Genomic DNA, 22,060 nt, shown 5'->3' with positions numbered 1-22,060 from the left:
TTTCATATACAACATTAAGTTATTAATATCTCTCTCAGTTTTTAACATAAGCACTTAATACTGCAACCATTCCTCTTAGACTGTGTTCATTTTATCTGGTAGAATTCTTCACTAAAACCATCTGACCCAAGAAAATAGCCCAATATTTTTAAAAAATGAATAGGAAATTAAATTTAAATTCCCAGTGAATATAAGACTAAAAGATTTAATAATGCAACAGTTTGAGGGGGCGGAGCCAAGATGGCGACTAGCACACACAGTTTCCGAGCTGTGGAGGAGATAAAGTTCTGAGCTGATGTGTGGAAGAACTTCTGAAGCCAGGGAAACAACGGAGAGACTTTCTAAACAACAGGGAACATCGCAGGAGGTGAAAACCTTGGTCTCCGGTCACCCACGGACTTGATTGGGGAAGGTGAGAAACGATCCTTTGATCTCTCGGCACTCCCCTCCCCCAGACCTCCCTCCTCCTCAGCACAGGCACAGCCGACTCGCCTTTCTCAGCGCAGACCTAACTGCCTGGGGCCTGCAGCCACTGAGGCGGAGCCCCAAGCCCTTTATCGGCAAAGGCCAGCAGTACTGTGTCTCGGAGTCCCAGATTCACTCGCGGCGGCTGCACCATCCTCCCAGGGCCCGAGTCTGCTAGACGCCATACTAGCTCCGCAGGAGCGCCATCACTGTTGGTACGGCCCGCCCAATCCCACAGTGACAGAGAATTCGCTATATAATCACCAAAACCAGACAAAAACGCCATACAAGCTAGACACACCAGGCGCTGGGCCTCCGAAGCTTGGAGAGCACAGTAAAGAGACCCCAGGACTTCCCAGAAAGCATCTGGACTAGCAACCCAGTCTCCAGTTACAGCGGGACTTTCTAACCTGGCGGCGGAGCAGCACTGAGCTGGCGGGGCACATCAGCCCTCCAGTTTAAGACTAACCAGGGCCAAACCAGAGAACAGAAAGGCTGATTACCCCGATTCCCACTGACGTGACCACCCTGAAATCTCCAGCTGCAGCAAGACCTCATAACCTGGCAGTGACAGCAGCACGGAACTGGCGGAGCACATCAAAGAAGCAGGGCCAAACCAGAGAGCAGAGAGCCCAGATACGCCGATCTCTGCCAAGTGTCCTGCCTGTAAGTGAGTGCACCCTTGAGAATCTGCAGCTCCACTGATCCTGGGTTCTGCTAAAACAGAAGCCAGGCATCGAACCCCCTCCCACCCATATACCCACTTTGGGAAACAGAGGGGCACTTGGAACATTGAAGTTCCTGCTCTGTGGGTCTAATTGAGGAGTTAAGGCAGTTAATGCCAGAAATTGCGCTGCGATCATCACTAGCGCCTGCGACATATACATTGCAGAGCCCCTCCCACACACTCAAGGGTTCAACATTAGCCATCACTCTGTCCCTCGAGACACACGCCCACACCCACTTACACACACACACACATATACACACACACGCACGCACGCTTGCATTTGCCTCTGTTTGCGCCTGCGTACTTTCCTCCCACAGGTACAGCTAGTCCTCAGCATACGCTAAGGACACGGGACCTCTCTCAACTTCCTGAAGAATTCTCCAGACTCGAGAGAGAGACAGTACCAGTCTGATCGGCAGAATCCAAAAACAAACAGGGAAGGTCTCAGACAAGCCAATGGCCAGGGGTAGGCGAAAGAACACTTCCAACATAAATCAGGACATCATGACTTCACCAGCAAACCCCAAAATCGATGGATTCTCCAATTCATCAGAAGCACAGGAAAATGACCTTAAAGCCATGCTTGCTCAATTATTTGAGGCTTATAAGGAGGAAATGAACAAATCTTTCAAAGAGTTGGCCAGTCAATTGGAGGTAAAGAAAGAAGAAATAGACAAAACCCTTAAAGAAACACAGGCAAACATAGCCAAACAAATAGAGGCACAAGTAGAGAAAAAATTAGTGGCATACAAAAAGGAAATGAACAAAGAAATAGAGTCCATCGTAGAGAGACAGGAATCCAAATTCAAACACATAAAAGAAATGGTGCAAGGCATGAAAACAGAATTAGAATCAATAAAGCAAACACAAAATGAGAAAACTCTTGAGCTGGAGAACTTGGAGAAAAGATCAGGAACCACAAAAGTAAGCATCACCAACAGAATACAAGAGATGGAAGAGAGAATCTCTGGAGCTGAAGACACACTTGCAGAAATTGATACTTCTCTCAAAGAAAAAGTAAAATCAGAAAAATTCCAATCACAAAATATCCAAGAAATCAAGGATGCTATGAAAAGACAAAATCTAAGAATAATAGGAATTGATGAAAAAGAAGACTCCAGGCTCCAAGGTCCAGAAAATATTTTCAAAAAAATCATAGAAGAAAATTTTCCCAACTTAAAGAAAGAGATGTCCATAAATATACAAGAGGCCTACAGAACACCAAATAGACTAGACCAGAAAAGAAACACATCACGTCACATCATAGTCAAAACACTAAATCTACAGAACAAAGAAAAGATATTAAAAGCAGCAAGGGAAAAAGGCCAAGTAACATATGAAGGTAGACCTATCAGAATCACACCAGACTTCTCATCAGAAACTATGAAAGCCAGAAGGGCCTGGGCAAGCATCATGGAGACTCTAAGAGATCACAAATGTCAACCGAGACTACTATACCCTGCAAAGCTTTCAATCAACATAGATGGAGAAAACAAAATATTCCATGACAAAACTAAATTTACGCAATATCTATACAGCAAACCAACCCTACAGAAGATACTAGAAGGAAAACTCCAATCCAACGAAAACGAATTCACCCAAGAAAACAGGGCATACAGATAACATCCCAACAAAAATGAAAAGAAAACAAGCAATGAAACAAGGTAAGATCATCGACTCCATTACAAAAGGAACTAACATGCATTGGTCAATATTATCTATCAATATTAATGGACTCAACTCACCAATAAAAAGACACAGGCTAACAGAATGGTTACGGAAACAGGACCCAACTTTCTGTTGCATCCAAGAAACACACCTATGCAACAAAGATAAACACTACCTCAGAGTAAAGGGCTGGAAAAATGTTTTTCAAGCAAATGGTTCCAGAAAACAAGCTGGAGTAGCCATCCTAATATCTAATAAAATAGACTTTCAACCCAAGTTAATCAAAAAAGATAAGGAGGGCCACTATATTCTCATCAAAGGAAAAATCCAACAAGAGGACATCACAATTTTGAATATCTATGCCCCAAATACAAGAGCACCTACATTCGTAAATGAAACAATATTAAAGCTTAAATCATACATTGATCCTAATACCTTAATAGTGGGAGACTTCAACACCCCACTCTCATCAAGGGACAGATCAACCAGACAGACACCAAATAGGGAAATAAAAGCACTCACAGAATCCCTAAATCAAATGGACCTAATAGATGTCTACAGATCTTTTCACCCAAACTCAAAAGAGTACACCTTCTTTTCAGCACCACACGGAACCTTCTCCAAAATAGACCATATAGTTGGTCACAAAGCAAGCCTCAACAGATACAAAAGGATTGAAATAATCCCTTGTATACTATCTGACCACCATGGACTAAAGCTGGACATCAACAACAACAGAAACAACAAAAAGCCGACACGCACATGGAAACTGAACAACTTACTACTCAATGACAGCTGGGTCAAGGAAGAAATAAAGAAAGAAATTAAAGACTTTCTAGAATTCAATGAAAATGAAGGCACAACATACCCAAATTTATGGGACACATTGAAAGCAGTGCTCAGAGGAAAATTTATAGCACTAAGTGCCTACAAGAAGAAATCCGTAACATCACATACAAACAACTTAATGGCCCAACTGAAAAACCTAGAAAAAAAAGAAGCAGATACACCCAAGAGGAGCAGACGGCTGGAAATAATCAAACTAAGGGCAGAAATCAATCAATTAGAAACAAATAAAATTATCCAAAGAATCAATGAAACAAAAAGCTGGTTCTTTGAGAAAATCAACAAGATAGACAAACCCTTAGCCAAACTAACTAAAAAGCAGAGAGAAACCATACAAATCAGCAAAATCAGACAGGAAAATGGGGACATAACTACAGACACTGAGGAAATCCAAACGATTATTAGGTCATACTACAAAAGCCTATATGGCACAAAATTTGAAAATCTAAATGAAATGGATAACTTTCTTGACAGATTCCATCTACCAAAATTAAGTCAAGATCAGGTAGAAAGACTGAATAGTCCTATATCTCCCAAGGAAATTGAAGCAGTCATTAACAGTCTCCCCTCCAAAAAAAGCCCTGGACCAGATGGCTTCAGCGCAGAATTCTACAAGACCTTCAAAGAAGTACTAACACCAATTCTCCTCAAACTATTCCATAAAATAGAAACAGAAGGAACACTACCAAACTCATTCTATGAAGCCACAGTCACTTTGATACCTAAACCACACAAAGATCCAACCAAAAAAGAGAACTTCAGACCTATCTCTCTTATGAACATTGATGCAAAAATACTCAATAAAATACTTGCAAACCGAATCCAAGAACACATCAAAGATATCATCCACCATGATCAAGTAGGCTTCATCCCAGGAATGCAAGGGTGGTTCAACATACGGAAATCCATCAATGTAATCCACCACATAAACAAAATGAAGGAGAAAAACCACATGATCATCTCCTTAGATGCTGAAAAAGCATTTGACAAAGTCCAACACCCATTTATGTTTAAAGTCTTGGAGAGATCAGGGATACAAGGCACATACCTAAAGATAGTAAAGGCAATATACAGCAAGCCTATAGCCAACATCAAACTCAATGGAGAGAAACTTAAAGCAATCCCACTGAAATCAGGGACAAGACAAGGCTGCCCACTCTCTCCATATCTCTTTAACATTGTACTTGAAGTCCTAGCCAGAGCAATAAGACAACTAAAGGAGATCAAGGGGATACAAATAGGAAAGGAAGAGGTCAAAGTGTCACTATTTGCAGATGATATGATAGTATACATGAGCGAACCCAAAGATTCAACCAGAGAACTTCTTCAGCTGATAAACACCTTCAGCAAAGTGGCAGGATACAAAATCAACTCAAAAAAATCAGAAGCCCTCTTGTATACCAAAGACAAAAAGGCCGAGAAAGAAATTAGGGAAACAACACCCTTCACAATAGCCACTAATAACATAAAGTACCTTGGTGTGACTCTAACCAAGCAAGTGAAAGACCTGTTTGAGAAAAACTTCAAGTCTTTGAAGAAAGAAATTGAAGAAGATCTCAGAAGATGGAAAGATCTCCCGTGCTCATGGATTGGTAGGATTAACATTGTGAAAATGGCCATCCTGCCAAAAGCAATTTACAGATTCAATGCAATTCCCATCAAAATACCAACTCAATTCTTTACAGACCTTGAAAAAAAGATTCTCAGCTTCATATGGAGAAACAAAAAACCCAGAATCTCCAAAACAATTCTGTACAACAACAGATCATCTGGAGGTATCTCCATTCCCGATCTCAAGCTGTACTACAGGGCAACAGTAATAAAAACTGCATGGTATTGGCATAGAAACAGAAAGGAGGATCAATGGAATCGCATAGAAGACCCAGAAATAAACCCACACACCTATGAATACTCAATATTTGACAAAGAAGCCAAATCCATTCAATGGAAAAAAGACAGCATCTTCAACAAATGGTGCTGGACCAACTGGATGTCTACATGCAGAAAAATGAAAATAGACCCATATTTATCACCCTGCACAAAACTAAAGTCCAAGTGGATCAAGGACCTCAACATAAAACCAGATACTCTACATCAGCTGGAAAAAAAAGTGGGAAACAGCCTAGAACTCATTGGCACAGGAGACAACTTCCTGAACAGAACACCAACAGCACAGGCTCTAAGAGCAACAATCAATAAATGGGACCTCATGAAACTGAAAAGCTTCTGTAAAGCAAAAGACACTGTCATCAAAACAAATAGACAGCCTACAGATTGGGAAAGAATCTTCACCAACCCTTTATCTGACAGAGGGCTAATATCAAGTATATATAAAGAACTAAAGAAGCAGAAAAGCAACAAACCAAGTAATCCACTTAAAAAATGGGGAACAGAGCTAAACAGAGAATTCTCGAAAGAGGAACATCGAATGGCAGAGAAACACTTAAAGAAATGCTCAACCTCATTAGCCATTAGGGAAATGCAAATCAAAACGACCCTGAGATTTCACCTTACACCCATCAGAATGGCCAAGATGAAAAACTCAAGTGATAGCACATGCTGGAGAGGTTGTGGAGAAAAGGGAACCCTCCTCCATTGCTGGTGGGAATGTAAACTGGTTCAACCACTCTGGAAGTCAATCTGGCGCTTTCTCAGACAACTAGGAGTAGTGCTACCTCAAGACCCAGCTATACCACTCCTAGGTATATACCCAAAATTTGCTCAAGTACACAACAAGGACATTTGTTCAACCATGTTCGTAGCAGCTTTATTTGTAATAGCCAGAACTTGGAAACAACCCAGATGTCCATCAACAGAGGAATGGATACAGAAATTGTGGTATTTTTACACAATGGAATACTACTCAGCAATCAAAAAGGAGGAAATCATGAAATTTGCAGGCAAGTGGTGGGATCTAGAAAAGATCATTCTGAGTGAAGTATCCCAGAAGGAGAAAGACAAACTTGGTATATACTCGCTTATATAGACCTACAAGACATGATAAACATAATGAAATCTACACACCTAAAGAAGATAATCAAGAAAGTGGACACAGGCGAAGGTGATTAATCCTCATTTAGAAAGACAAATGGGATGTGCCTTGAACTTATGACAGGAGTCTACCACAAAAGGCATCTGAAAGACTCTACCTAGCAGTGTTTCAAAGCAGACACTAAGACTCATAACCAAACCCTCGGCAGAGTGCAGGGAATCATATGAAAGAAGGGAAGTTAGTATGATATGGAAAGGATAGGAGCTCTACAAGGACCAAATATATCTGGGCACAGGGTCTTTTCTGAGACTGAAACTCAACCAAGGACCATCTATGGATATAACCTAGAACTTCTGCTCGGATGTGGCCTGTGGTAGCTCAGTAACCAAGTAGTTTTCCAAAGTAAGGGGGACACGGACTATTTCTAACAGGATCTCAAGGGCAGGCTGTTTGACACCTCCCCCCAGGGGAGGAGCAGTCTGTTAGGCCACAGAGGAGGACTTTGCAGCCAGCCCTGAAGATACCTGATAAAACAGGGACAGATGAAAGGGGAGGAGGTCCTCCCCTATCAGGGGACTTGGAAAGGGGCAGGGAGGAGACCAGGGAGGGAGTGTGGGGTTGGGGAGGGAATGAGGGAGCGGGATACAGCTGGGACACGGAGTTAAGAAAATGTAACTAAAAAGAAAAAATAAAATAAAATAAAATAAAAAAAAAAAAAAAAAATAATAATAATGCAACAGTTTTCCAGCCCCTCTGGCTCTGGATGATTGATAGTCCATCAGAAGAGTGTCAGACTAAAAGCTTCATGCTTGTGCAATTGGAATGCTTTTTGACATCACATAAAATATTAATGATTATTTTATTCAATAAATATTAAGAATATACTAGATATGAGGTACTTTTCTCAGTAGTAATGTTGGGCTATTAGCAAAATAAACAAAATCAGCCATCAACATGGAGTGGTATTTAGTGGAACAAGAGTGCCCACTCTCTATATGGAGGAACATTTTAGTGTGAGAAAGGCATCCACAGTCCACAAAGAGGAACGTCCTAGTGCAGAAGAGATGTCTACTTTCTACGTGGAGTGACATTCTAGTGGGGGAGAGCCACGCAGTAAAAAGTAAATAAAACACATAACATGTTAGAAAGTGATACATAGTATGCAGAAAGGAGAAAAAAAGCTGGAAGATCTAAATGTTCAGTAGGAGGATCACAGAACAATGCAAAGGGCTTACATTTAAGCAAAATCTTGAAGGACATGAGCATCTGAGCCAGGTAGGAAGGCAAGGAAATAGCATTTCAAACAAAGGGAAGCAGGGATTCTATAAAATCCTGAGGGTACCGATCAGACTCCGATAGAGAGTTCCAATTTCAAGGCTGTACCGACAGTCTCATCAAACCCAGAGGACTTGGTGCAGACCCATGTAAGCCCTGTGCTTGCTGCTTTAGTCTCCTACCCAACTCATTGAACATTGAGAGGTTGAGCTGGTGCCAATGTGGAACCTTCACCCCTACATTCTAGCATTTCCAGTACAGGAAGATACTCTACAAGCTACCAAAAGAGAAGTGTAAAGACTGACCCAGCCACAAAATTTTAATTTACAATCTGTTCTGCCTATAAAATATGCTAGGGCAATTGCGGCACAAAACTTTTGGGAGTAACCAACCAAGATCTGGTTTGGTTTAAGGCTTACTCCATGAGATAGAATTGATTTTTTTATATTTCTTGGGTAACCAAGAATCAGAGATTAGATAGCCCAGAGACCTAGGGTAAAAACAACTACTTATCAAAGAAAAAAACAAGAGTAGCAATGAAATGACTCCTAATGATGTTCTGGTATACTCCGAGAGTAGTGCCTTATTCAGCCATCATCAGAGAAGCTTCCTCTTGAAGTAGATGGGAACAAATACAGAGACCCAGAGCCAGGCATTATGGAGAGAGACAGACAGACAGGCAGGCAGGCAGTCAGGCAGGCAGAGACCTTGGAACACACACTCCTAAATGGGAAGTCTTTTCTTCCCTTCAGTGCTCAGGGAGCCGAGCAGAAGAGAAAGCAAAAAGAAGTGTAAGAGCGAGAGGGGATGGAAGATGCCAGGAGAACAAGCTGTCTCAATTGACTGATCAAAGCTCATAAGGACTCACAGCAAGCACAGGACTGACACAGGTTTGCACTAGGCCCTCTGCACGTGTGTTATAGCTTTCGATTTAGCATTTTTCTTTTTTAATTTTATTTTTATTTATTTTTTATTAATTACACTTTATTTACTTTGTATCCCCCCTGTAGTTCCCTCCCTCCTCCTGTCCCAATCCCTCCCTTCCTCCACCGTCTGTACGCATACCCCTCCCCGATTCCACTGATAGGGGAGGTCTTCTTTTCCTTCCTTCTGATCCTAGTCTATTAGGTCTCATCAGGAGTGGCTGCATTGTCTTCTTCTGTGGCCTAGTAAGTCTGCTCCTCCCTCAGGGGGAGGTGATCAAAGAGCAGGCCAATCAGTTCATGTCAGAGACACTCCCTGTTCCCATTACTAGGGAACACACTTGGACACTGAACTGCCATGGGCTACATCTGTGCAGGGGTCCTAGGTTATCTACATGCATGCTCCTTGGTTGGAGTATAAGTCTCAGGAAAGACCCATTTGCTCAGATTTTTTGGTTCTGTTGCTCTCCTTGTGGAGTTCCTGTCCTCTCCAGATCTTACTGTTTCCCACTTCTTTCATAAGATTCCATGCACTCTGCCCAAAGATTGCCCATAAATCTCAGCATCTGCTTTAATAGTCTGCAGGGCAGAGCCTTTCAGAGGCCCTCTGTGGCAGGCTCCTGACTTCTTCCTTGTTTTCTCCTTCTTCTGATGTCCATCCTCTTTGCCTTTCTGGGTGGGGATTGAGCATTTTAGCAAGATTCCTCCCTCTTGATTAGTTTCTTTAGGTGTACAGATTTTAGTAGGTTTATCCTATATTATATGCCTAAATGAGTGAGTATATACCGTGTGTGTCTTTCAGCTTCTGGGATAGCTCACTCAGGATGATCTTTTCCAGATCCCACCATTTACCCACAAATTTCATGATATCCTCTTTTTTATTGCTGAGTAATATACCATTGTGTAGATGTACCACAATTTTAATAATGGGAGACTTCAACACCCCACTGTCAACAAAGGACAGGTCAACAAAACAGAAATTAAACAAATAAATAATAACTCTGACAGAGGTCATGAATCAAATGGACCTCAATTTAGCATTTTTATGAGACTCCTAATCTTAGAGGTTTTCTGATCTTGTGCCTTCTCTTGGGTTCTTTTCCTTTCTGTTGGTTTGCCTGGTCCAACTGTGATGTACTGGTTTTTGTTTTGCCTTATTATATTTTATTTTGTTATGTGTGATTGTTATCTCTTAGAATCATGTTCTTTTCTAATGAGAGAAAGAAAGGGAATGGATCTGGATGAGAAGGGGGTGAAAAGGAACTTGGAAGAGTAGAAGGAGGAGGATCAGAAGTCAGGATTGTTATTAAAGAACCGGGGTTTAGGAGATCAGGATGTATGAGGAAAAAATCTATTTTGTGAGGCCAAAAGTGAAGCGTGGATTCCTTTACATTAGAAATAAAAACCCAGTTGGAGCCCTCCTGTGCTTGCTCTTATCCGCACCTGTACGCACTTCTACAGTAAGAAAACATTGATGAGGTCTTGCCAGACCACAGAGGAAGAGGATCCAGGCAGTCCTGATGAGACTTGATACACTATGGGCAGAAGGCAGAGGAGGTGAACTCCCCCTTTCAGCGGACTAGAGGAAGAGGATAGGGGAAAGGCGGAGGGAGGATGAGACTGGGAAGAGTTGGGAGAGGGAGCTTCAATCAGGATATATAATAAATATATTGTGAAAAAATTAAAATAAAAATAAAAAAAGAAAACATTTTGCCTCACTGAAATACTTTGGATTGTGTGGTCATTTTCTTAGGACCTTTGACCCACTTGTTAGAGCTTGACCCACTTGAAGAGCTCTGTCCTAGCTCAACTGTGTATGCTACAATGCATAGTGGGAGCCTTGAATGCTCAGCTGGGTAACTTAAATGCAGAGTCTAACTGGATCCTTGAGCAGCAAGAGCCATGACACAACATTGAATCGCTGAAGGCGAGGTGAGTGAACATGGTAGGCAGGGAAATATCCACAATGATCTGACTCTTAGAGACCTTTGGCACTGACTAGTTATGATGTTCCCAGAAATGAAATCAATGGGAAACTTGCCAAGTTCTTGTTCAATCTACATAAGCAAAAACATTCCAGAACAAATGAATGATAGGTTACCTTGAATCATAGCTATAGAGAATCATGTGAGATAAAATTTAAAACTTTAGTTTAAAAAAAAAAAATTTAAGGAAGGGAACAAAGACCCGTACTCCCTCTATCAATTTCTTGACTGGAACTAGTTTGCAGACCCAGAATTGCTCAAAAGGAGAGGCCGGGTCATTTTTAGGAAAACATTGCTACAATAACAAAACACTTTACAATTAATCTCTCTCCAAAGACATGCAGGGCCTCTTCCTAGAACAACTATACATTGGAGAAAAGCAAATGACATTTCAGAGCCTACAAGACACTGGCTGACATTAATTCCAGTAGACCCCAAATAGCATTGTGGCTTCCCAGCTAAACTAGAAGCTGGCGGCAATTAAGAAAATAGTTAATAAAAACTTGTCACACCTCAGGGGCCTGCGCAGAGAGCAATTCCATTAACTTGCAATGTGCGGGGGTAGTGGGCTGTCCTACTTTGCCTCTGCAGAAAATGAGTGACTAGTGATGAATAACAATTAATTGTTGTAAACATAATCAAATGGTGATTCCTATATTCCAGCTGTACACCAACAACTATACCACATGTGATTTTCTTACTTGAGCAAATAAGTTGTTTTTTGATTCCAGGTATGTACCTGTTGATCTTGAGATTTGTTTTGCTCTGTAACTGTTCATAAAGGCCACTAGAAGATACTTACTTCCACCTACACCTTTACTATTCTATTTCAAGTGTATGTTACTTCAGTTGAGTTGTTAGCTGTTGGTGAGGCGGAGGGGGGGGGGACTTTAAACATCCCTAAACAACCCAGGCTGATGGTAGGTAAGACAGGGGGTTGCTCTCTTAAAACTGATGGAAGAGCCCATTTCTGAGGATAACATCCACATAGCTCCCTGAATGTAGAGGGGTCAAGCTGCACTCTATGTTCTGCTCTCTTTGGCACTGGAAGGCATTCTGCAGGCAATAAAAGGGGAAACCTGTCCTCTCCAGGACAGGTTACTATCTCCCCCTTCTTTCATAAGATTCCCTGCATTCTGCCCAAAGTTTGGTTATGAATCTCAGCATCTGCTTTGATATACTGCTGGGTAGAATCTTTCAGAGGCCCTCTGTGGTAGGCTCCTGTCCTATTTCCTGTTTCCTCCTTCTTCCAATGTCCATCCCATTTGTCTTTCTGAGTGAGTATTGATCATCTTACCCACGGTCCTCCTTCTTGCTTAGCTTCTTCAAGTGTACAGATTTTAGTGTGTATTAAATATAGCAACAGAACCAAAATATCTGGGCCAGGGGTCTTTTCTGAGACTGATACTCCATCCAAGGACCATGCATGGATATAAACTAGAACCCCTGCTCAGATGTAGTCCATGGCAGTTCAGTATCCAAGCAGGTTCCCTAGTAAGGGGAACAAGGACTGTCTTTGACATGAACTCAGTGGCTAGCTCTTTGACCACCACACCCCTGAGAGGGGAGCAGCCTTGCCAGGCTATAGAGGAGGACAATGCAGCCAGTCCTGATGAGACCTGATAGGCTAGGGTCAGATGGAAGGGGAGGAAGGCTTCCCCTATCAGTGGACTTGGGTTGGGGCATGGGAAGAGATGAGGGAGGGAAGTAGGGTGGGGTTGGGAGGGAATGAGGAAGGAAGCTACAGCTGGAATACAAAGTGAATAAACTGTAATTAATATAAAAAAATAAAAATGTAATCTAAAGGGGGGGCCTGGGCCCAACCCAGCCACAAAACCTTTGACCTACAATCTGTCCTGCCTGCAAACTGTACTGAGACAATGGTGATAGACTCATGGGAGTGGAGAGCCAATGTTTGGTTTTACTTGCCACAAGAGGGACCCCAGGCCCTATACTGCCTGGGCGGCCAGGAACCAAAGACCGGATAATCGGAGATACAGGGTAGAACCAAACACTGAAAAAAAAAAAAATCAATGAAATGTTTCCTAATGATATTCTGCTATATTCACAGATAGGTGCTTATCCAGTTGTCATCAGAGACGCTTCCTCCAGCAGCAGATGGGAGCAGGTGCAGAGACCCCAGCCAGACAGTATGTTGAGAATCTAAATTGAAGGTCTCCAATAGGTCCCTTCACTAGGAGATGGAAGAATGCCTCAGAGGAGGGGGAGGAAAGACTGTAAAAGTCAGAGGGGATGGAGGACACGGAACATGGCCCACTGAATCAACTAAGCAGGACTCACATGCACTCACAGAGACTGGAGCAGCAAGCATGGGGCCTGCATGGCTCTGTCTCCACCAGGTCCTCTGCATATATGTTATGACTGTTAGCTTGGTGTTTTTGTGTGACTCCTAACAGTGGGAGTATGTATATCTCTGACTCTTTTGCCTGCTTTTGGGACTTTTCCTCCTATTGGGTTGCCTTTCCCAGCCTCATAGGAGAGGCATTTTGCCTTGTCTTATTGTATTCTGTTCTTGTCTTGTTTCACTATCATCTCTTGGGGCCTGCTCTTTTCTGAAGAGGAAACAGATGGGGGAGTGGATCTGGGAAAGGACTGGAGGGTTGCTGGGAAGAATAGAGGAAGGGAAAACTGTGATCTGAATGTATTATATGAGAGAAGAATCTGTTTTCAATTTTTTTAAAAAACAGAAGCAAAACAAGGAAAGGATAAGGGTGAAATACAGAAGAAAATATTTTTAAAACAAAACAAACATTTTAGATGTGGCTTAGAAAAATAGTTTAAAATGCCTTATAGAAAACCAGATGAAGAATTATAACCAACAGTCCTAAAGCCTAACTGACCAATATGCAAGCAAAAGCAAAACTATCTTGAAATATATGCGATAGTTAGTAGTAGAAACAAGAGATAATAATACTTATGTGGTGAATTTTGTGGCTCTGCTGTGTCAATTGAGAAGTGAAGTTCTCAGATCCCTCTGGCTCCAGCAGTTTCCATGTGGTAGAGAGAAGAATGAGAGCTTTTTGTTTCTGCACCCTCAATGTTCTCACTGTTGAGATTCAAATAATCCATTTTATATCTTGTATTGTGTCTCAGGGTTTCTAGTGCTACAATAAACAGCATGACTAGGAAGCAAGTTGGGGAGGAAAGGGTTCATTTGGCTTACACTCTCATATCTCTGTCCATCACTGAAGGAAGTCTGAACAGGAACTCAAACAGTGCAGGGACCTGGAGGCAAGAGCTGATGCAGAGGCCATGGAGGGGTGTGAGCTACTGGCTTGCTTCCTCTGGCTTGCTCAGCCTGCTTTCTTATAGAACACAGGATCACCAGTCCGGATGGCACCACCCACAATGGGTTTTGGCACACCCCCCATCAACCACTAATTAAGAAAATGCCCCACAGCTGGACCCTATGGGGGCCTTGTCTCACACATAGCTGGACCCTGTGGAGGCATTGTCTCAAGTGAAGTTTCCTTCTTTCAGGTAAGTCTAGTTTGTGTCAAGTTGACACAAGACTGGCCAGCACATAGTGACATCCTTATTTAATTCAGCTGTTTGTACTCTCTTGAACTTTACTTAGAAGGTTGTCTGTGTCCTCCCTGATTTCCTCGAACATACTTATAACCTTGGACTCTCCAAATGGGGTTATTGGCAGTTGAGTTCTGCTGGGGGAGAAGTCATTGCCTTCAATAGTATAACCCACTGGTATTTTGCCCTTGTTCATGTGAGCATCTTTATACCTGTGCCCATGTAGGCCCATGGCCCTGCAGCAGCAGAGATCTGTAGTGATAGCCACAGCCCATGTTACCACCAAAGGCCATGCTGCAGGCTGGGGCCATGGAGGGTTGAACAGAGCTGGCCCCGCACCTCACCTAGGTAGCACAGTAAAGCTCACCCTGGTGAGCTGGCCCTGAGAGAGGGAGGGCTGTTCCTGCCCCTTGACACCAATGGCAGGCATGAAAGCTGGCTCCACCCCTTGCCTGGGCAGCATGGAAGAGCTGGTCATGACCCTCACTGGCTGCAGCACTCAAGAGAGCGGGGCCCGCATCTCACCTATACAACATGGTAGAGTTGACCCAGATGCCAACGGTGCAGATGAGCTGATCCCAAGAGCTCAGGAGAGCTGGCCCCATCCCTTACTGGTGGCAATCAGGTAAGCCAGCCCTGCCATTGCTGGGAAAATAAGTGCAAGAGAGCTGTCCCTTACAGGGGAGTATTTTGCATCCAGACCATAATTGGTACCTCCCTAATTTTTGTAATCTCTCACTCTCTGACCCAACTGAGCACAGGTTTATATCCTCCCTTCTCCCTCACTCTCCCAGGAGGGTGCCCAGCCAACTCTCCAGTTCCTAACTAGCACAATTCTCCTTATCATGTCACTACTTTCTTCCTCTGTTTATCTCCGAAAGGACTAAAAAGTTCATTTCAGACATATTTTCCATTCCCAGATCTTTCCAGTCCTTGTTTTTGAGCTGTCCCTGTCTCCTCCTTAAAACAGTGTCTGTCTAGATCACTGAAAAGTGAGTCCTCTGCCACTCCATCTTCTCTAAAGCCTTCAACTACTGCAATGTCTACAATAGAAACTGAAAGCTGAAAATCTGACAAAAACATCTTTTCTTACATGTTGGGCCTATATCCATAGGAGATCTGCTATTTTCTAAAGGGAAATAGGGGAGGCATGGATCTGGGGCAGAGGGCAGGGCTGGGAGGAGGTAAGAAGGGATGTGTTATATGAGAAAATAATAAAAATAAATTCATACCCCCCCCATAAAAGAGAGCTGGCCCTGATGGTGTGGGTGAGAAAGAGCCAGTCCTACCCCTTGTCAGTTGCCGCAGGCAGGAGAGATGTCCCAGCCCCTCACCTGGAAGAAGTGGAAGAGCTAGTTCTGGTGGTGTGGGTGCAGGAGAGCTGATGGGCAGACCAACTCAGCTACCAGCCAGGCCCAGTTCCAGGACTTTGAGTTAGCCCCCTCCAAGATCTACCCCATCTATGAAGTGTGTGAAGGGACCAGTCCTGCAGAACTAAAACAGCAGGATCTCCATGACACAGGACAACAACAGGATATCTGAGAGGAGTCGGTGAAGAGCCACTGTTGATAATGTGATAATGTAGCAGAAGCCAGAGGCCTTAAACCAGACCAATGACTCATTGAAATGAACATTTGCCTGTAAAGATGTGTGGACAAAAGGGTACACTGAATGACACACTATGACACATCACAACTTCCACAACAAATTTTGTTATCATTGTTTAGTTGGTTGGTTGGTTGGTTGGTTGGTTGGTTGGTTGGTTGGTTGGTTGGTTGGTTTGATTTGGGATGTTTGTTTGTTGGTTTGTTTTCTTCAGGGGAATGCAAGGGCAGAGGGTGGACAGGGAGATAAGTGAGATTAAAGTGCATGATGTGAAATTCACAAAGAATCAATTAAAAAGTTTTTTAAAAGAAAATAATTTTAAAAACCAAAAGAAGATATTTTAATAGTTGATTTATACTATTCTAATATAAATGCTTTTAAAAGAATAGAGATAATAACTCTTTTTTTAGATGTATGTATTTTATTTATATCTATGAATATTTTGACCACAAACTCCAGCTCAATTCAATCTAAGTCAATTCTCCCATTTCCCTTTGGCAAACCAACCAGGAACAGGACTTATTTTTGGTGAAGACATTTCCCTTTCTTTACTGGCTGGTTTTATGGGTTTATGAAACAATCTAGAGTCATCAGAGAGGAATCATCAGGCAGGAGAGCTGGCCCATCAAAGCAGTTCTCATCAAGTGAGAAAAATGTCTTCGTAAGATCCAGCTTTGAGGTATTTTCTTATTTCTTGCTTATTTGTCTAGACTGGCTCACCAGCTGTGGGATCCTTCTGTCTCTGCTGTCCAGCTCTAGATTTAAAAGGCTTATGCCTCCATATCCTGCTTGTTTCTGTGGGCTCTAAGGGTTAAACTCAGGTCCTCATTGCAGTCAATAAAAGGATTAAGCAAGTCTGTTCTGAAGAGTCTAAATTAGGTAATCACAAAGACACATGGCCATGTGTTTACACACTTAGATACGCTTGTGGGATTTCTTCTCCTTCCTCATTAGCCTCCACACTGTGCCCAGGTACATCATTTCCTTGTGATACCACTTGGGAAAATATAAAGTGATATAAGTAGAATTAAATGCACTCAGAAACAGAGGCACAGGGAAGAAAGTAGGTACCTCCTGGCAAGCCCACTAGAGAACTATGGGCCCTACTCAGAAGAAATTTGCAAACTCTTAATCACTGATTTGCAAAACAGTTCCGTTTGGTTCAAAGTACCAAAGGATGTAAGTGTGTGAAGCTGCAAGTCATAGTTTCCACCTATAGCTCAGCTCTTAGTCTGTGTGAATAAAGAGATTCTATGGCAGCAGTTTCTCTAAGACCGTCCTTGTGGAGCCGGAAGTGCCCGCAGGTACGTATGGAAGCCTGCACGCACAGCGCTGCTGCCTGTAGCTTCACTGCTGGCAGCTGCCCAGAGCGTGACATTCTGGGGATCCTGTAATTCTTTTTTCTTTGTGAAAGAAAACATTCTGCATTCTTCATTTCTCCCAACACAGTCTTAAGCTGTGTGTATGGAAATACACTTACCCTGGTGTTTCCCCAGGCGTTACAGCGTCCCTGCCATAAAATTTACAGGAAAATATGGTGTTCATCAGACGTATTGATACTGGGAAAGAGGTCATTGATTTCCTGTCAGAACATGGCCTCAGACTTGTACTGTTTTGCCTTGCTTAACAGATTATCTTCCAGAGGAGCAACTACGGTGGGCTGTTGTTTTGTCCGCACTGTTAGCAAGCGACAAGTGGTTGAGTACAAGCTGAGAGAGAAGAAATTCATTTCTTTAGACGTGCTCACAGACTGACCTTAAAACATAAATTTTTAAAAGAACCCCAGCTCTTTTTTTTTTAATCACTTCCCTGAACTAATTGTTTAAATTTTCACAAGTGGTTAGGGTAATAAAGGACGCATTTCCTAGGTTCTTTGTCTCCATCTTCACTCCAGCTGCCTGCCCGTTTCTACACTCTAAGATGGGCAGAAAGGCCAAAGAGGTAAGTGTAAACTGCTAGTCAGTGTATGTTTTTTTGAGATGGTATCAACAACAACAACAAAATAAAAATGCAGTGAAATTTCGAATATTCTGTGAAGTTCACTCTCCTCTGATTCCATAGATAATTATAATTTCACTTCAGTACAAACAACAACAAAGTCTGGTACATTATAAAGTCAAATCATTACAAAGGCAAGAGTTTAAAACTAAAAAGTCTAATTGATGGCCACACACTGTGTCTTAGAATTCTACTTCTCTTTTTGGTGCCGTGAATTTTCTAGCCTGCAACTAGAGTAAGTCAGTTAATGCTTTATACCACTGCCTACTGTATAGAAAAGTCCAAAGTCTCTACTTTATGCCAAATTAAATTTATCACGTGGCTTATACTGCACAGCTTTATTCCATTTAATCACCATTGGAATAAATGTCATTTCTGGCCCAAGCACACAGAGAGCTTCGGAACTACACAGCTGAAGGAACTGTGTGCCCATGAGTATACAGATATGTAATGCTGCTCTTCTTTGATTTGATAAAGCAAAAGTTCTAAAGAGAAAGAAACTTCATTTTTTTTATGGTAACGCTTATACCCAGAACTTAACCCACTGACAGGATGGACGTTGTTAAATGACTGAGTAAATAGAGAGTTGATGGATACTACAGTTTAAATTCACTATACAAACTTTTATTTTTATTACAAGCCTAGTAGCTATATTTCCAGACAAGCATGACACAGTATGTGTCCTCACAAGTATAATTATGAGAATATATCTGAAATTACTATTCTCTTAGAAATTTTAATATGTGCTTATTGTAACTACAATAAACTGAAATAAATCACTTGAATCAATAAATGCACATTTTCATAAAAACCATGTGAGTTCAGGCTGAGGATATAACTCTAACTCAGTAGGATTCACAAAGCCCTGGGTTTGCCCTCCACCACTGCATAAAGCTGAGCATGGTGGCACATCCCTTTATTCCTATAATCCCTGTTATCTATTCAGGAAGGGGAAGCAGGAAGAGCAGGGGTTCAAGGTTATTCTTACATGTAGAGTGAAACTGAAGTCAAGATAGTCTATTTGAGACCCTATCTCCAAAAACAGTTATGAAAACAAAAGAATTTTTTATTCTAAAAGTGTTGTCACTACTAATATTCAAATTTACTTTGGCAATAAAATGCCTATTGTTGAGTTTGCTGCAGGTTTGACAGATATTAAGACGCTGACCTCTTGCTCTCTACAAAGTGCATAAATGGGCATAAGAATGGAATTCTGTGAGTATCTTAGCACTTATTTATATAGTCAATTATTTTCTGAAGTCAAAATATAGGTAAATTCAAAATATTGGGTGCACAGATCCTTCTTTTTAGTACCTATGGGACTCCTGAGTGTGTGAACAAGTCTGATTCTTACACCTTCTCTTGAGCTTTTTTCCTTCTGTGGGTTTACCTTGTCCAACTTCTATGTGATTTTTTTTTTTTTTGTATCTGATTTATCTTATTTTGATATGTTTGGTTGTTATCTCTTAGATGCCTGTTCTTTTCTAGTGAGAGACAGGAAGGGGAGGGGAGGTGGGTAGGAACTGGGAGAAGTAGAGAGAGGGGAAACTGTAATAAAATTATATGAGAAAAGAATCTATTTTCAATAAAAGGAAAAATATTTAATTAATTAATGGTGGATTGCCCAGGAAGCCTAGACCAATATCCTCCAGAAGATTGTCAGCATCATAACAGTCAACTGCTTAGTCTGGTATCACTTACTGATTCAGCCAATAGCAAAAAGAAGTTTCCAGTATCTACACACCCGAAGATAAATCCTCAATTTATTATTTCAATTGATTATAATTTTAATTTAAAAATAAAGCAAGTTTGAAGAAACAAATTACACAGGGAAGAGCTTAAACCATGCCAAAATTTAAAAAAATAAAGGAAATTATTTTATATACTAGAGAATCTGACTTGCCCAGCAGCAAGGTACGTTAAAAGTCAAGCCATATTAGTGGACAGTACAGCCTAGGTGGTGGGAGGGCAGCCGGAGGAAATTGTGACCTGCAGGAGAAATCTTGTGTGGAGAATAAATGCCTGTTTGCAATTAGTTTTAGACTTTACCATGATCACCACAGGAGACAGAACTGACTTATTTTGTGTAGATTCAACAAAGATGAAATTGACTTGAGGAGTGCCAGGATCATGCATAGAAGTAACAAAGGAAATAAAGTTTGCTAAGTATTTTTTTAAGTGCTTTAAGAAAGCCAGTGCTCAAGAGAAGAAAAACTAGTTTGTTGAGCAAATCCAGATGCAACCAGGGAGGATATGATCATAAAGAAACTAGGTAGGTTGTTCCCAAAACATTGTTACAGATGTGTACTGCCTAAGAGTGAAAATACAAGTCTCAAGTCTACACCACATTTTCATTCTTATCTGCTTTTATTGAATGTCTATCTATAAAATTGACTACAAAGGATATTCAGCATGATTTTCCTTCAGATTTATACCTAATTGTACTTCAAAATGAAAAAAATATGTGTTCAAAGTTTCTACAAAGGACAATGGTTTTTACCATTAGCAATTACCAAAGCCAAACAAGCTGGTGTGTATAACAATTACTGGTTTTGCACATACCTTTAAGTGAACTCTTTCCATTTCTGGGCATCATCTTCTTTCTCCATAAACAAGAAAAACAAAGTGCCCACCCTTCTGCTCAAAGGGTCATCAGGAGAAACCAATGCAACAATGAAAAGATGTTTGATCCATTGTCTGGCAAAGTGTCTGAAAAGCCTGAAAATATTCCTCATGGTTCATTTCTTGGTTGTTTCTGTTTTTCTAACAGCTTTGGGATCCCAGAACAATACCATACGTTTTGTGACAGAGTTTATCCTCCTGGGTTTTGGTAACCAGGGGGAGACACAAAGCCTCTTCTTCTCCTCCATCCTGGTCCTTTACCTCCTGTCCTTACTGGGAAATGGAGCTATTGTTTGTGCTGTGACATGGGATCGGAAGCTCCATACGCCCATGTACATCTTCCTGGGAAACTTTGCCTTTTTAGAAATATGGTATGTTTCTTCCACCATTCCAAACATGCTGGTCAATATCCTCTCCGAGAATAAGACCATCTCCTTCTCCGCCTGCTTCCTCCAATTTTATTTCTTTTTTTCACTTGGTACAACAGAGTGTTTCTTCTTGTCGGTTATGGCTTACGACAGGTACCTGGCTATCTGTCGACCATTACACTACCCCTCCATTATGACTAGGAAGTTCTGTGTGATCCTGATTTGTGTCTGCTGGGTGAGTGGATTCCTCTGCTACCCAGTCCCGATTGTCCTCATCTCCCAACTTCCCTTCTGTGGACCTAACGTCATTGACCACTTTGTGTGTGACCCAGGACCGTTGTTTGCACTGTCCTGTGTCCCTGCTCCTTCCACAGAGCTCCTCTGTTACACCTTCAACTCAATGATTATCTTTGGACCCTTCCTCTCCATCTTGGGATCCTACACTCTAGTGCTCAGAGCTGTGCTTCGAGTTCCCTCTGGTGCTGGACGAACTAAAGCTTTCTCCACGTGTGGATCCCACTTAATGGTGGTGTCTCTATTCTACGGGACTCTTATGGTGATGTATGTGAGCCCAACAGCAGGGAATCCAGCAGGAATGCAGAAGATTGTCACTCTGATTTACTCAGCCTTGACCCCCCTCTTAAATCCCCTCATCTATAGTCTCCGAAACAAAGACATGAAAAATGCCCTGAAGAAAGTCCTGGGGCTAACAACTATCCAAAACTGAGACAGTTTTAAAGAAGACATGGGTCGTTTTTTTATATTAACATGTTTAAAGGTAATTCTTATCATACAGATTAATGGGATCTACTGTGATAGTGCCACAGCCTTCTCTGGATTAATCATGTCTGTCCACCTTTTATCATGGCCTTATCCCCACACATTTCCAAGTTTTTAATAGTCACTCTTCTTTCAGGATAGTACTTTACTTTACTCTTCTCTACTCTACTCTACTCTACTCTACTCTTCTTTACTTTACTTTACTTTACTTTACTTTACTTTACTTTACTTTACTTTACTTTACTTTACTTTACTTT

At 41.7% G+C, this 22,060-nt stretch overlaps 1 protein-coding gene across 1 annotated transcript; it reads left to right on the top strand.

Moving 5' to 3' along the window:
• The first annotated feature begins 20,706 nt into the window (after positions 1 to 20,706).
• Positions 20,707 to 21,750, top strand: LOC129677980 (olfactory receptor 11H6). The gene has a single exon (XM_055608665.1). The coding sequence runs from the start codon at positions 20,707 to 20,709 to the stop codon at positions 21,748 to 21,750; it is 1,044 nt and encodes a 347-aa protein (XP_055464640.1).
• Positions 21,751 to 22,060: the final 310 nt, after the last annotated feature.

The sequence above is a fragment of the Psammomys obesus genome, unplaced genomic scaffold (assembly GCF_907164565.1).
Source record: "Psammomys obesus unplaced genomic scaffold, mPsaObe1.curated_primary_1811, whole genome shotgun sequence".
Lineage (NCBI taxonomy): Eukaryota > Metazoa > Chordata > Mammalia > Rodentia > Muridae > Psammomys > Psammomys obesus.
This window is presented reverse-complemented; position numbering and strand designations above follow the sequence as displayed.